At 45.3% G+C, this 12,007-nt stretch overlaps 1 protein-coding gene across 1 annotated transcript in view; it reads left to right on the top strand.

Moving 5' to 3' along the window:
• Positions 1-12,007, top strand: part of SLC7A8 (solute carrier family 7 member 8) — a 51,061-nt gene that overhangs the window by 32,224 nt on the left and 6,830 nt on the right. Inside the window, exons 5-8 of the mRNA XM_059707997.1 lie at positions 4,268-4,393; positions 5,891-6,044; positions 6,663-6,786; positions 8,197-8,300. Of these exons, the coding sequence (XP_059563980.1) occupies positions 4,268-4,393; positions 5,891-6,044; positions 6,663-6,786; positions 8,197-8,300 (508 nt within the window). The remainder of the gene's footprint in view (positions 1-4,267; positions 4,394-5,890; positions 6,045-6,662; positions 6,787-8,196; positions 8,301-12,007) is intronic.

Here is a 12,007-nt window from a genome sequence, read left to right as displayed (position 1 = left end):
CATTACCACATTGTTTTGTGATTGTCTTTTAGCTTGCCCATCTCTCCTCTTATGATGTCAACTTCCTAAGGTCAGGGACTTGAATCTTATTTATAACTCCCCCACTTACTAGAGTGCCTAGCATGTGTAGGCCCTTTATAGATGACAGCTGCATGGATGGATGGATGGATGGATGGATGGATGGATGGATGGATGGATGGATGGATAGGTGGATGGATGGATGGATGGATGGCTGACCGGCTGGATAGATGGAACGATGGATGAATGGATGGATGGATGGATGGATGGATGGATGGATGGATGGATGGATAGGGGGATGGATGGATGGATGGATGGATGGATGGATGGATGGATGAAAACCCTCACATTGCAAGCTGCAGTGGCCACTGGTCCCCATCCACATGTGGCTTCCCTGAGATCACTGTATATCTCAAGCATACAGAATTCAGGATCTGGCTGAGAAGAGAGAGAAAACATAGCCGTCAGCAACAGAAAAGGATGCTGGATAGCAGACCAGCAGAGTCAGGAAGCCTGAGCAGGGCAGAGATTTGGCAAGCACCTGGCAAGTGTTGCCTTCACTCACTGACCTTTCCTCTCTGGATGGAGGCTCAGGTTTCAGCTGCTGTGAGGGAAGCTGTCCTTTGGTACCAGGAGACTGAAAGTCCCTCTTTTCCTTTGGTCACATGCTGTGGTGGCCTAACTTCGGGTGAAAGGTCACCCAAGGCCTGCAGCCATTGTTCCAAGGAGATTAGTGTCATAGGCAGCCTGTCTCCCCACCTCATTCTCAGGAATTCTCTTTTTATTTCTGAAAGATCCCTGTAAAGGGGAAAAGTTAAGTATTAGCCAAGGACTGGGTTCTTGTGAAGTTGTGGCGATAAGCAGGACAGAAGACACATACCTCAAGTTTGTTTGACAAGTGTCCCTTCTTTGAAACATCTCTGATCCTCCCAGGCTACTGTGGGGCTGACCTTTTGAAGGAGTCTTCCTGACTGCTTTAACAAGGAGATGATTTTGTGTTTTCTATCCCAGCACGTGGAAAAACGGCCACATTCCCCCCCTGCTTAGTTGTCCTGCTCTGTCCTTATTTCCCTCCATGCACTTTCTTGGCACATCCTTGCCTCCCGCTCCTCCCATTGGTGGAGAATAATTTTCTTCTCTGCCCCTTGTTCTGTAACCCTTACCTATGCCTGAGCCACATGCATAGCTTTTATGTTCTAAACTTCCTTTCTTTCATAAATCAATCTCCTTTATCTTTTAGTCATTATTACTTATATCTGCTGAACTCCTGGCACCCAGGGGCCCAGCCTCAACCCTAGCATGCCTCAGAGCCCTAGGAAGAAACCCAGTTGCTTAGAGTGATTTGGGTTGGATTGTCATGAGGCATGTGATCCTGAAATCCTTATTGAATTGAGTAAGATAAACCAAATGTGTATTTATCAAGGACATCCCAGTCCATCTGGAACATTCGAGTATCTACTAAATGCTCTCCCTGTTCAGGCGCTTAAAATCCTTCCTCCCGCAACATGTGTTGGTTCTCCTGGTATGACATTATCTTGGATAACAGCCCCACGACGAGTTCAGAGCTTCTACTCTTGAAGTCAAGTTTCCTCTTGCTCTTTGGCTCTGTGAAAGCAACTGAGGATTGTGTCTCCTTTTGATGAGTTTCTTGGAGAGCAGGGGGATTAGTGTGCATTGTGAAATGTGTAGACTGTTGAGATTGGAGGGCTAATGAACTAAGACATTTTCTTTATTCAAGTATCAAATATTTGCTGAGCACCTAGCAGCTGCAGGCATCAGTAATATGCTCTGGGATTAAAAACATGAAAAAGTCACAGTCTCCGCCCTCCTAGTCTACCAGGAGACAGAGAAATAGAAACATCATTATAATATAAAGAAATAAATGCCAAAATTAGATATAATCAGAGTGGTCTGGGAAGACAGCGGAGGGACAAACTTTGGTCCTTGTCTATAAAATGCAGCTGATAAATCTTACCTAACAGGCACATTGTCAGGAATAAGTAAAGTAATAATGACTCATGGAACAGGTGACATTTGAGCTGGTCTTGAAAGATGAGGAGTTTGCCAGGTAGAGATGGCACAGGGAAGAAGGTTATAGAAGAATAATGTCAGGTCCTTACTCTGTCAAAATGTTCTCAGAATCAAGGTTGGAAAATATTTGGAAAGTAAATGCACACTTTCAGGATAAGCTATTGATAGAACTTGATCAGCTGTATACTAGTATGTGAAATCAGGCCTGGTTAGTGGCTTGAGGGAAGAGAACGAGTCTTGTGCTTTTACGCATATGAATTGTACCCTTGGAGAACTAAGGGGCATCCTGGTCACTGTTTCAGAGGGAGAGGAGGAGGATTTTAACTTTCCCCCCTTTATTCTCAAGCACTTCATAACCACCAGGAAGTTGACTGAGACTCCTGTTCCTGTATCACAGAGCTCCCGTGGCTTACTTAGGGACTGTGATGGTAAAGCAGTGGGCCCCTCCATCGTAGCACTCAGCCTGCGCTCTCCTGCAGCCCCGGAGGTTACACATTCTTGGGATCTCTGTGAGAGCCTATGACTCCTAGGAAAAGAGGCAGATTAAAAGTCCCCCAATCCCCTCCAAGAAAATATAGGGATAGTAGGAAGAAACACAGGAAAACATGTTCAACATCATTAGCCACTAGGGAAAGGCAAATCAAAACTATAACAAATAAGTGCCCATCAGCAGATGAGTGGATTAAAAAACTGTGGTACATCTACACAATGGAATAGTACGCCGCTATAAAAAAGAAGGAACTTTTACCTTTTGCAACAACATGGATGGAGAGCATTATGCTAAGCAAAATAAGCCAGTTGGAGAAAGATAATATCATATGATCTCACTCATATGTGAGATATAATGATCAACATAAACTGATAAACAAAAATAGATCCAGAGACAAATGGTAGGGGAGCTGGGGGGGGGGGGGGTTAGAGATCAACCAAAGGACTTGATGCATGCATATTAGCATAACTAATGGACACAGACACTGGGGTAGTGGGGGCTTGCCCTGGGGAGGGGTGAGAATGGCTAGGGGGGGAGTCAATTGGGGTGGGGAGGAGACATATGTAAAACTTTAGACAATAAAAAAAAAACTATAACAAAATGCCACTTAACACCTATTAGAATAGCCAGACTTTTAAAGCCGACAGTAGTAAGTGCTGGCAACAATGTAGAGCAGTGGGAACTTGCACACATTGCTGTTGGAAATGCAAAATGATGCAGCCACTTTAGAAAAACAGTTTGGCAGTTTCTTACAAAATTTGATATACATTTACCATATAGCCCAGAATCCCACTACTGTGTATTTACTTGAGAGAAATGAAAAACCCATTCAAAGACCTCTACAATCTACTTAAAGATTTCTGTGCAAGCGTTCACAGCAGCTTTGTTAATAATAACCAAAAGTGGGAGCAACCCTAATGTCCACCAGCTGCCAAGTGGAAAATCAAACTGATTCATTTATACAACAGAATACTACTTGACAATAGGAAGGAACAAACTAATATATATAGATAGCAACGTGAATGGGTCTCAGAAGCATGATGATAAGTGAAAGGAGCCAGACATGAGGCTACACATTGTATGATCCCATATATGTGACATTCTGGAAAAAGCAAAACTATAGGGTCAGAAATCAAATTAGTGATTGCCAGTAGGGGGAGGGACTGATGTCAAAGAAACACAACATACAAGAGTGTTGGAAATAGAAAGTGTGGTAGTGACTAAACAACTGAATACGTTTGCCAACTCTCATCAAATTTCACATTTAAAAAACGAATTGTATTTTATATGTATAATGCCTAGGTAACAAACAGTTCCCCTAAACCTCTGTTGCCCCAAAACCAGGCTCAGAAAGATGAAATCAAGGATCCCACCAGCTGCTCAGAACACTCCTTGAATATACAATGGCTTGAAAACAAAACCTACAATGGTGCCCTGATCAGCTACTGATTTCCCCTCCAAAGCCAGGGTCCACACTTCCATGCCTACTTCTGGCTTCCAGCCCTGGGCAGGGCATATTCTGACCAAGCTCTAATTTGTGGCATGTAATCCCCATTCATAACCCACTAACCGAGCCAAAGTTTCTGGACACTGGGGCTGAGCTTGCAGATTTGGCTCGTCTACTACCATTCCATCATTAAGAGCAAAGAGCATTTCTGCTTCTGTGCAGAGAGTGTCCTGCAGCTTCGTTATGGCCCCTGATGGTATGTTTGGGGTCTTTCATTTCAGTGCTGCTCACGTGGGTCAACTGCTCCAGTGTGCGGTGGGCCACCAGGGTTCAAGATATTTTCACAGCTGGGAAGCTCCTGGCCCTGGCCCTGATCATCGTCATGGGGGTTGTACAGATCGGCAAAGGTGAGTGTCATTGAAACCACAGGGCCCCGCCCCTTGAATGTACACCCACCCACCCCTCATACTGTCTTTGGGTGAGTGCCCACCCTGAGATTTCCCAATTCTGGCCTTAAATGACTTCCCTTCCTCACTTGCTTGACAAAGGGGAAGAGAAACCATTTTCCACAGGAAGTAGAATGTGCCTTGCCTATTAGCAGATTCAGTCTTTCCATGCTGACCTCATGACTCTGAAGACCCCTGATCTCTGGACTCCTATTGCCCTCTCACCCCAACCCCAGGGAAGCTACCTGCATTTTATATCATACCTTGTCCATATCTTCAAATGGGGGGACAGAGGAGGAGATTTTATATGTTTTTAAATGCCTCATAAAATCTGCAAGAGAGAGCTCTGCGTTCCTGGGGCCCTTGCCAACATTCCCCACTGGATTTGGCCCTTTTCAAGCCTCAGTCTGTATTTGGTTTCCATGGGATCCGAAGCACCACAAGGCTCTGCCCAGTGTCACTGCCTCCTGGAGAAAGTCAGATGACAAGCCCGCAGGCAGTGTGGGTGCCTGGATTTTCACTCCAGGAAACATAATTAAGGTTCTGCTATATAAAATGTCCGCAGTTATTTTAATCAGTTGGATTAAGTTCTTTAGCAGGTTATATTGTTTTCAGGAATTTAGACTTAAGGAAATCACTGTGCTGTGTTTTCAAAATAGAGTCCCTCCTAATCTGGCCCCAGTGCTTTCTCCTGATCATTCTAATCTCCTTATTACTGTCCCAGTGCCAGATCACAAATGAATAAGTAAAGTGTGAGCAGTTACTCTGTGTCTCACTACAACCTCAGTCAGCAACCTTTCTGGAGGGACCTCTGTGTGCAGGGCACTGTGCTACAGGATGGGAAGGAAACGTATAAACTCTTGGCTGAAGGTCCCTGTCCTCAGCAAATCGATGCCATGAAAAGGGAGACCAAACACACCCCTTAGAGACCGTTGGAGCTTGTCAAAGAAAGCAGGGCAGGTTTGAGCTAATATAGCATTATGGAAGCTTATGTTTTGAATGTTTGTTGTTCTTGACACTTTCTTTATGAAAATGTACAAATTTAAATATCAGGGAAAGTGCTCAGGAGACTGCAAGGGCTCTAATCCTGCCTCTCCAAATCCCAGCAGGCCCGCTCCGATTTACCCTGCTAGTCCCTCAAGTTACTTTCCCCTCCCGGTGACCTTCCCTTGACCTTTCCTTTCAAGTCCCTTTGCTTTGTAAAAAAAGAACATTCAGAGCTGCGCTTTGAATCTGAGCCCCCATTGAACTAATGGTTAACAGGTTTGGGAGGTCCTCAAGTCGTATTTCCCTCCTCCTATATGGGTCCCACTTCTCCAATCCTTGAGGCTGACTGGAGACAAGACAAAGAGCTGGATCATCACTGCAGGGAGAGGTGGAAACCAGACCAGGGAGGCCAGTGGCTGCCAGGCCTCTGACTGGTCTTGCTGAGCAGCCTCCTGCCTCTTGTGTCCACAGGAGAATACTTCTGGCTGGAGCCAAAGAATGCATTTGCGACTTTCCAAGAACCGAGCATCGGCCTCATTGCACTGGCTTTCCTTCAGGGCTCCTTTGCCTACGGAGGCTGGAACTTTCTCAATTACGTGACTGAGGAGCTTGTTGATCCCTACAAGTGAGTTGAAATAGCCCAGCTCTTCCTCTCTCCCTGGAAAGGCCGAGGCACCTGCTACTGGAAAGAGGGAACCAGGTGTCCACTGCCCAATTCTCCTCCTCCTATCCCCGATTCTGACTATGACCTGGTCTATCCTGAAGAAACCGTTATTTCCCAGGAACTTAGACCACTTGCCACTCAATCTGCCAGGAGAAGAAAAATGACCTGGTGACTCTACCAGAGTAGGTTAAAGGCTGAACATGGTGCTGAGATAACACTACTGCCTTAGAGAATGAAATGTGCCCTGAATGGTTTCCAGGCATCTTACTCACCTGTTTTGGGACAGGTGGGTCTTTATGTCTTGAGGCAGGGGAAGGGGTGCATTGTGGAGATTCTGGTCAATAAAAAAATCAATAGGCGTGGAATGTATTTCCAGCCTAAGCTGTTTCATTTCCTTTAAATTATCGTGCCCATATTGAGATAAATTCCTCCCCCCACCCCTTCAGGAGGAGGAAACATCACAGAAGGCTGCAAGGTCAGCTTCATGCAGCAAAACAGAAGGCACTCCCTGGACCTCATGATGAGGCAGATGGTCCCAGGTGCCAGCCCTTCCCCCTCTCACCTCCTCTCCCTCTACAGGAACCTTCCCAGAGCCATCTTCATCTCCATCCCACTGGTCACATTTGTGTATGTCTTTGCCAATGTCGCTTATGTCACTGCAATGTCCCCCCAGGAGCTGCTGGCGTCAAACGCAGTCGCTGTGGTAAGAAATCAAACTCACAGTCCCTCAAACCAGGAAGGTTGACATAGATTTGCCTGCTGAGCTACCCCCACTTTCCCCTGGCCCATGGATTTGTGGAATGGGAAGTCATCCCAAGTCCTTAGGGCAGAAACCACACCTTCAGGTGCCCAGAAGCAAGCTGATGGCCACGCTGAACCTAGGAGAGCCACAGCGGCAGAGCTGAGTAGTTACCACAGAGACTGTATGGCCTACAGAGCTGAATTATTTGTTATCCGACCTTTCACAGAAAAAGTTAGCTGACTTCTGATCTAGGGCACTGTAAACTCTAAATGTGATGATTGTATAAAGGGGACAGGCTTCTCCCCAGAAAGATGCAGTCTTGCACAAGACATGCCATTTCTCTCTGCCTCCATTTGCACCTCGGGAAAGCATGCAATCTGACTCCTTCACTCATCAGGGAAAAGTGTATGCCAGTAAACAATTAGGAAGTAGGATGGATTGTGCTCTTGGGGAAAGAGATCATGCAGGTCCAAAGCTTTGGGGTCCTTGATATCCAGGAAAGACCTAGGAGACATGCTGCGCCCTCACCTGGCTTCACCTGGGCCATGACCTCTCCCTGCCAAACAATGTCATCATTTGTCTCATTGAAGACTAAAGGAAGAGGCCCCCCAGTGACCCATGGCAGCGTGTTCCAGGCTAGCCTTCCCCAGCAGAATAGCTATTTTAAACAACCACTCCCCATAATATGCTATAGGTCAAGTGTGTACTTGGTTCAGAGAATATAGAAACACTGGTCCCCTGATATTTTATATTCCTTCCATGCATGAAGACTAGTCTATAATTTTACCACCTTTTCTTTCTCAGTCTACCTAATAGCCTCTTCTTATCATTCCCCCCAATATAATTTGTTCTATGAATTTAGAAATTCTTACCCTATGAATTACAGATGGGAAAACTGAGGCTCAAAAATTAAGAACCTTGCTCAAGATCTTACAGCTCCTAAATCTTGGGCTGAGATTGGAGCCCTAACCAGCCTGCCTCACCAATGTACAATGTAGTGAGGCCTGGATTCACATGGCTGGTGTCCAGTCCTGGGTGTATAATCTTTTGCTTTGTGCCTCAATTTCTTCATCCATAAATCAAGGATAACAAGTATTAGCTCATTATTAGCAGTATTAGTATTGGTATTATTACCAAACACTGCTTCCTTCAGTTAGCTAGCCCAAACCAGTTATTGACTCCCTGCTGTGTAGTGGTCTCTGTGGGAAGTGGTGGTGTAGGATGGGGGACAGGGCATGAACATCTCTCCTCTCAGGGGCTTAGTTAGAGACTCAGTAAGGGTGGACCTGGGAGGGAGCATTCCTAGCAGTGATGCACAGGTGCAGAGATATAACCTCTCCTTTTCTGCTCATCCCTTGTTTTCTCTCCTAGACGTTTGGAGAGAAGCTCCTGGGGGTCATGTCCTGGATCATGCCCATTTCTGTTGCCCTGTCCACATTTGGAGGAGTCAATGGGTCTCTCTTCACCTCCTCCCGGTGAGTGCTGTCCAGGTCCATTCAGGGCCAGGGGCCACACTGCTGTGCATATTGCTCTGTGTATATGTAGGGGGCTTGTCTCCGTCAGCAGGGTCTGTGTGGACACCTGGGCAGTGACCTTGCAGAGGGTGATTGCTCACATGAGGGCATGTGTGTATCAGTGTAGACGTGGAAAGGTGTATGCTGCTTATGTGGTTACTTATGATGTATGTGCCTTCACATGTAGTGGTAAAAAGCCCCATTCCACCTCATTTCAATAGGAGCAGGAGGCTGAGGAGGCCCAGGCTGCCTGACGCAGTCCCAGGTCAGGGACTGCAATTGGTAGCAGGACTGTCTCCAGAGCCCCTTTTCCACCCTTCTGGAAACAGGCTGTGCTGGCTAGAAAGGAACCCCACTCTGAAAGGGATCAGAAGGGACCTGTGCCTGGGGCCTCTGGGCTGGCCTCCCAGGAAAGTTCTGGGACCAGTCTACAGGTGGGATAGGATCATCTTTGAATGCCCTGTGGGCGCAGGCTCCTCTCTGCTCCACAGACAGGCAGCTGTGGGAGGTCTTCGAGTGGCCACCCCTGAGACCCAAGTGGACTCACTCATGTGAAACGAGAGGGCTGGGAAAGAGTGAAAAGAAAGCATTTGTCTAAAGCTATGTCCCTCATCCCTCTTAGGGAAGCCAGAAACTCAAGTGGACCCAGGAGTCCCCATCTCTCGCCTCCATATATCTGCTGAGAACAGCAGATGCTGGATAAATTCCATTAGTGTAGTTCAAGGGGTCTTCCCAGGGTTCTTAGAAAGCCCCTCTGCACCCGGGGCACAGTCCTACTCAAAAGATACAGCCAAAGGAGTAAGTCCCTGAGTTCAGCTACTTCTAAAGCCACCCATCACGTCAGAGAGGAGTTCCTGTGGGATGACAAAGGAGTGCCATGTTTTCAGGATCCAGGCAGGAAAAAGGGAGTGTGGGTATCCCTGTTCCCCAGGACCCTATGACACACCCAAAGCAACCTCGTGTTACACAGGAGCAGTGGCCACCTGGAGGCCCCAGCCAAGGTCGAGCGGTGGAAGAGCAATGACCCATGAGGCTCTCTGGGATCTATTGGAGGAGAGGGACTGGCTACAGTCACTTTAGAGTGGGGTTTGTCCCTCAGGCAGGCCAAGCAGTGGTCTGCGTGCATGTGGTACAGCTGTGTGTGCATGCAGGAGATGTGGCCTGGTGTGACCTGGTGTGATCAGCCTCTGATTCAGAGGCACAGCTCACCCACCAGGCCTCCTCTGCTCATCTTCCAGTTCCTTCTTTCCTTTTTCCTCTTTCCCTCCTTCTCTTTCTCTTACTCTTTCGTGCTTTGGAGTATGGAGAAGATGATCCTTCCTGAGGAGTAGGAGTGTGTGTGGGTGTGTGTCATGCTTACTGTCGTTGTCTCCTCCGTTGTCAGCTAGCTGGGCAAGGATTGCTACTTGTGAACTTGACACCACCACTTGCAAATGCTATTGGATCTGGACAACCCCACTTGGTCCTGGCTGCCTATGGAGGAGGGATCTGAATGTGGGACCCTGGCTATGTGCATGATGAGGCCCACAGAGCACCTGGGGCTCAGATGGGTGCATGAGGCTGCATTGTAGAGGGCCAGTGCCATGTGGTTGCATGAAACTAGTGGCACTGGCCTAGGCATTTGATGATGGCAACTGATGGCACTCAAAGGAAATATATTCCCTATAGTATGTCTCCAAACCATGACATTATGAAAAGGTCCTAATGCCATTTGCAGAGAATGACCAAACAAAATCAGTTCTCAGCAGTCTTTGATTCTAAATATCCAAAATTCTACTTTAAAATAAGTAAGCTATTTAGTGACTGTCAAGTACTCACTTAGCATTCATCAGATGTGAACACAGATTCAACCCTAAAATAAACCGAAAGAATAAGAAAATTTTCACTCAGAGAAGAAAATTTGGGTATTTGGGACCATAATCAACTCCCACATGTCTGATGAGCTACTGCTTTTAGCTTCACTCTCCCCATGCACAAATTACAAAGTAAATGACAGTTCTCTTTAGAACACCCAGTGTGCTGGTTCTATGCATTTCTGTCTCCATCACATCCTCCCCTTTCTCTTAGCCCTTAAGCACTTCTTTCCCTACAAAATCTTAGAAAAAAAGGAAAAGTGGCCCTAGCCAGTTTGGCTCAGTGGACAGAGTGTCGACCTGCAGAGTGAAGGGTTCTGGGTTCGATTCCGGTCAAGGGCACATGCCCGGGTTGCGGGCTCAATCCCCAGAGTGGGATATGCAGGAGGCAGCCAATCAATGATTCTCTCTCATCACTGATGTTTCTATCTCTCTCTCCTTCTCCCTTCCTCTCTGAAATCAATTTTTTTTAAAAAGTGGTATAATTCACACTAATATATAAATGACTCCTAATAGTTTATAGTATTCTCTTTTATTTCTGGAGAGGAAAGGGGAAGAAGGCCTGTTTTTTATGTTAAAATTCCTCTTTTTATAAATAACTCGAATACATCAATATCTTGATCTTAATATTATACTATAGTTTTGCAATATGTTATTAATGGGAGAAACTGGGTAAAGGATATGTAAGATTGCTCTATATTATTTCTTACAATTGCATGAGAATCTATAATTATCTTAAAATAAAAAGTTTAATTTTTTAAAGTTAAAATATAATATTTATTTTGATTGCAAAATTTTTTTCTATTTTAGAATTTTAAAATTGCTTCTATAACATCTAAGGAAGAAAATTTAAATAACTCCTAATCCCACTACCTAGAAATAATTAGTTGGCATAATAATGTATCTTTGTACATGCCCCATAAATAATTTTTCAATTAGTTGGAATCATAAAGTATGGAATCATCTGCTTTCTTCATTTACCATTATAGTGTGAGCATGTTTCATGTAACCAGTTTTTGTTTGCTTATTTGTTTGTTTTGGTTAATCCTCACCTGAGGATATTTTTCCACTGATTTTTAGAGAGAGTGTAAGAGAGAGGGAAAGACAGAGAGAAACATCTATGTGAGAGAAACATATCAATTGGTTGCCTCCTGCACGAGCCCCTACCAGGGCCAGGGCAGGGGAGGAGCCTGCAACCAAGGTACATGCCCTTGACCAGAATTGAACCTGGGACCCATTGGTCTGCAGGCAGACGCTCTATCTGCTCAGCCTAACTGGCTTTGGGTGTAATCAGTTTCGTTTCTATAACATTGTTATGACTGCACAATATTCCATAGAATGAATATACCATAATGTTATCAATCTCCTACTTTTAGGCATTTCGGATATTTCCCTTTTTTTTATTATCAGAATATCTTTGTATATACACCTTTCACTAACTCTCTATTCATTTCATTAGGATGGCTTTTTAGGAAAAGTTAAGTAAGTTAAAGATATAAATTTTTAGGTACAATTTACATACAAAAAAATACACAGACCGTAGATGTTCAGATGGATGCGTTTCAACAATTGTAGACAGACTTGTAACCACCATCCACAAGCTCTAGGACAGTGGTTCTCAACCTTCTGGCCCTTTAAATACAGTTCCTCATGTTGTGACCCAACCATAAAATGATTTTCGTTGCTACTTCAAAACTGTAATGTTGCTACTGTTATGAATCGTAATGTAAATATCTGATCTGCAGGATGGTCTTAGGCGACCCCTGTGAAAGGGTCGTTCGACCGCCAAAGGGGTCGTGACCCACAGGTTGAGAA

This window comes from Myotis daubentonii, chromosome 1, assembly GCF_963259705.1.
Source record: "Myotis daubentonii chromosome 1, mMyoDau2.1, whole genome shotgun sequence".
In the NCBI taxonomy this organism is placed as follows: domain Eukaryota; kingdom Metazoa; phylum Chordata; class Mammalia; order Chiroptera; family Vespertilionidae; genus Myotis; species Myotis daubentonii.
Note: the sequence above shows the minus strand (reverse complement) of the source record. Positions and strands in the feature narration are given on the sequence as shown.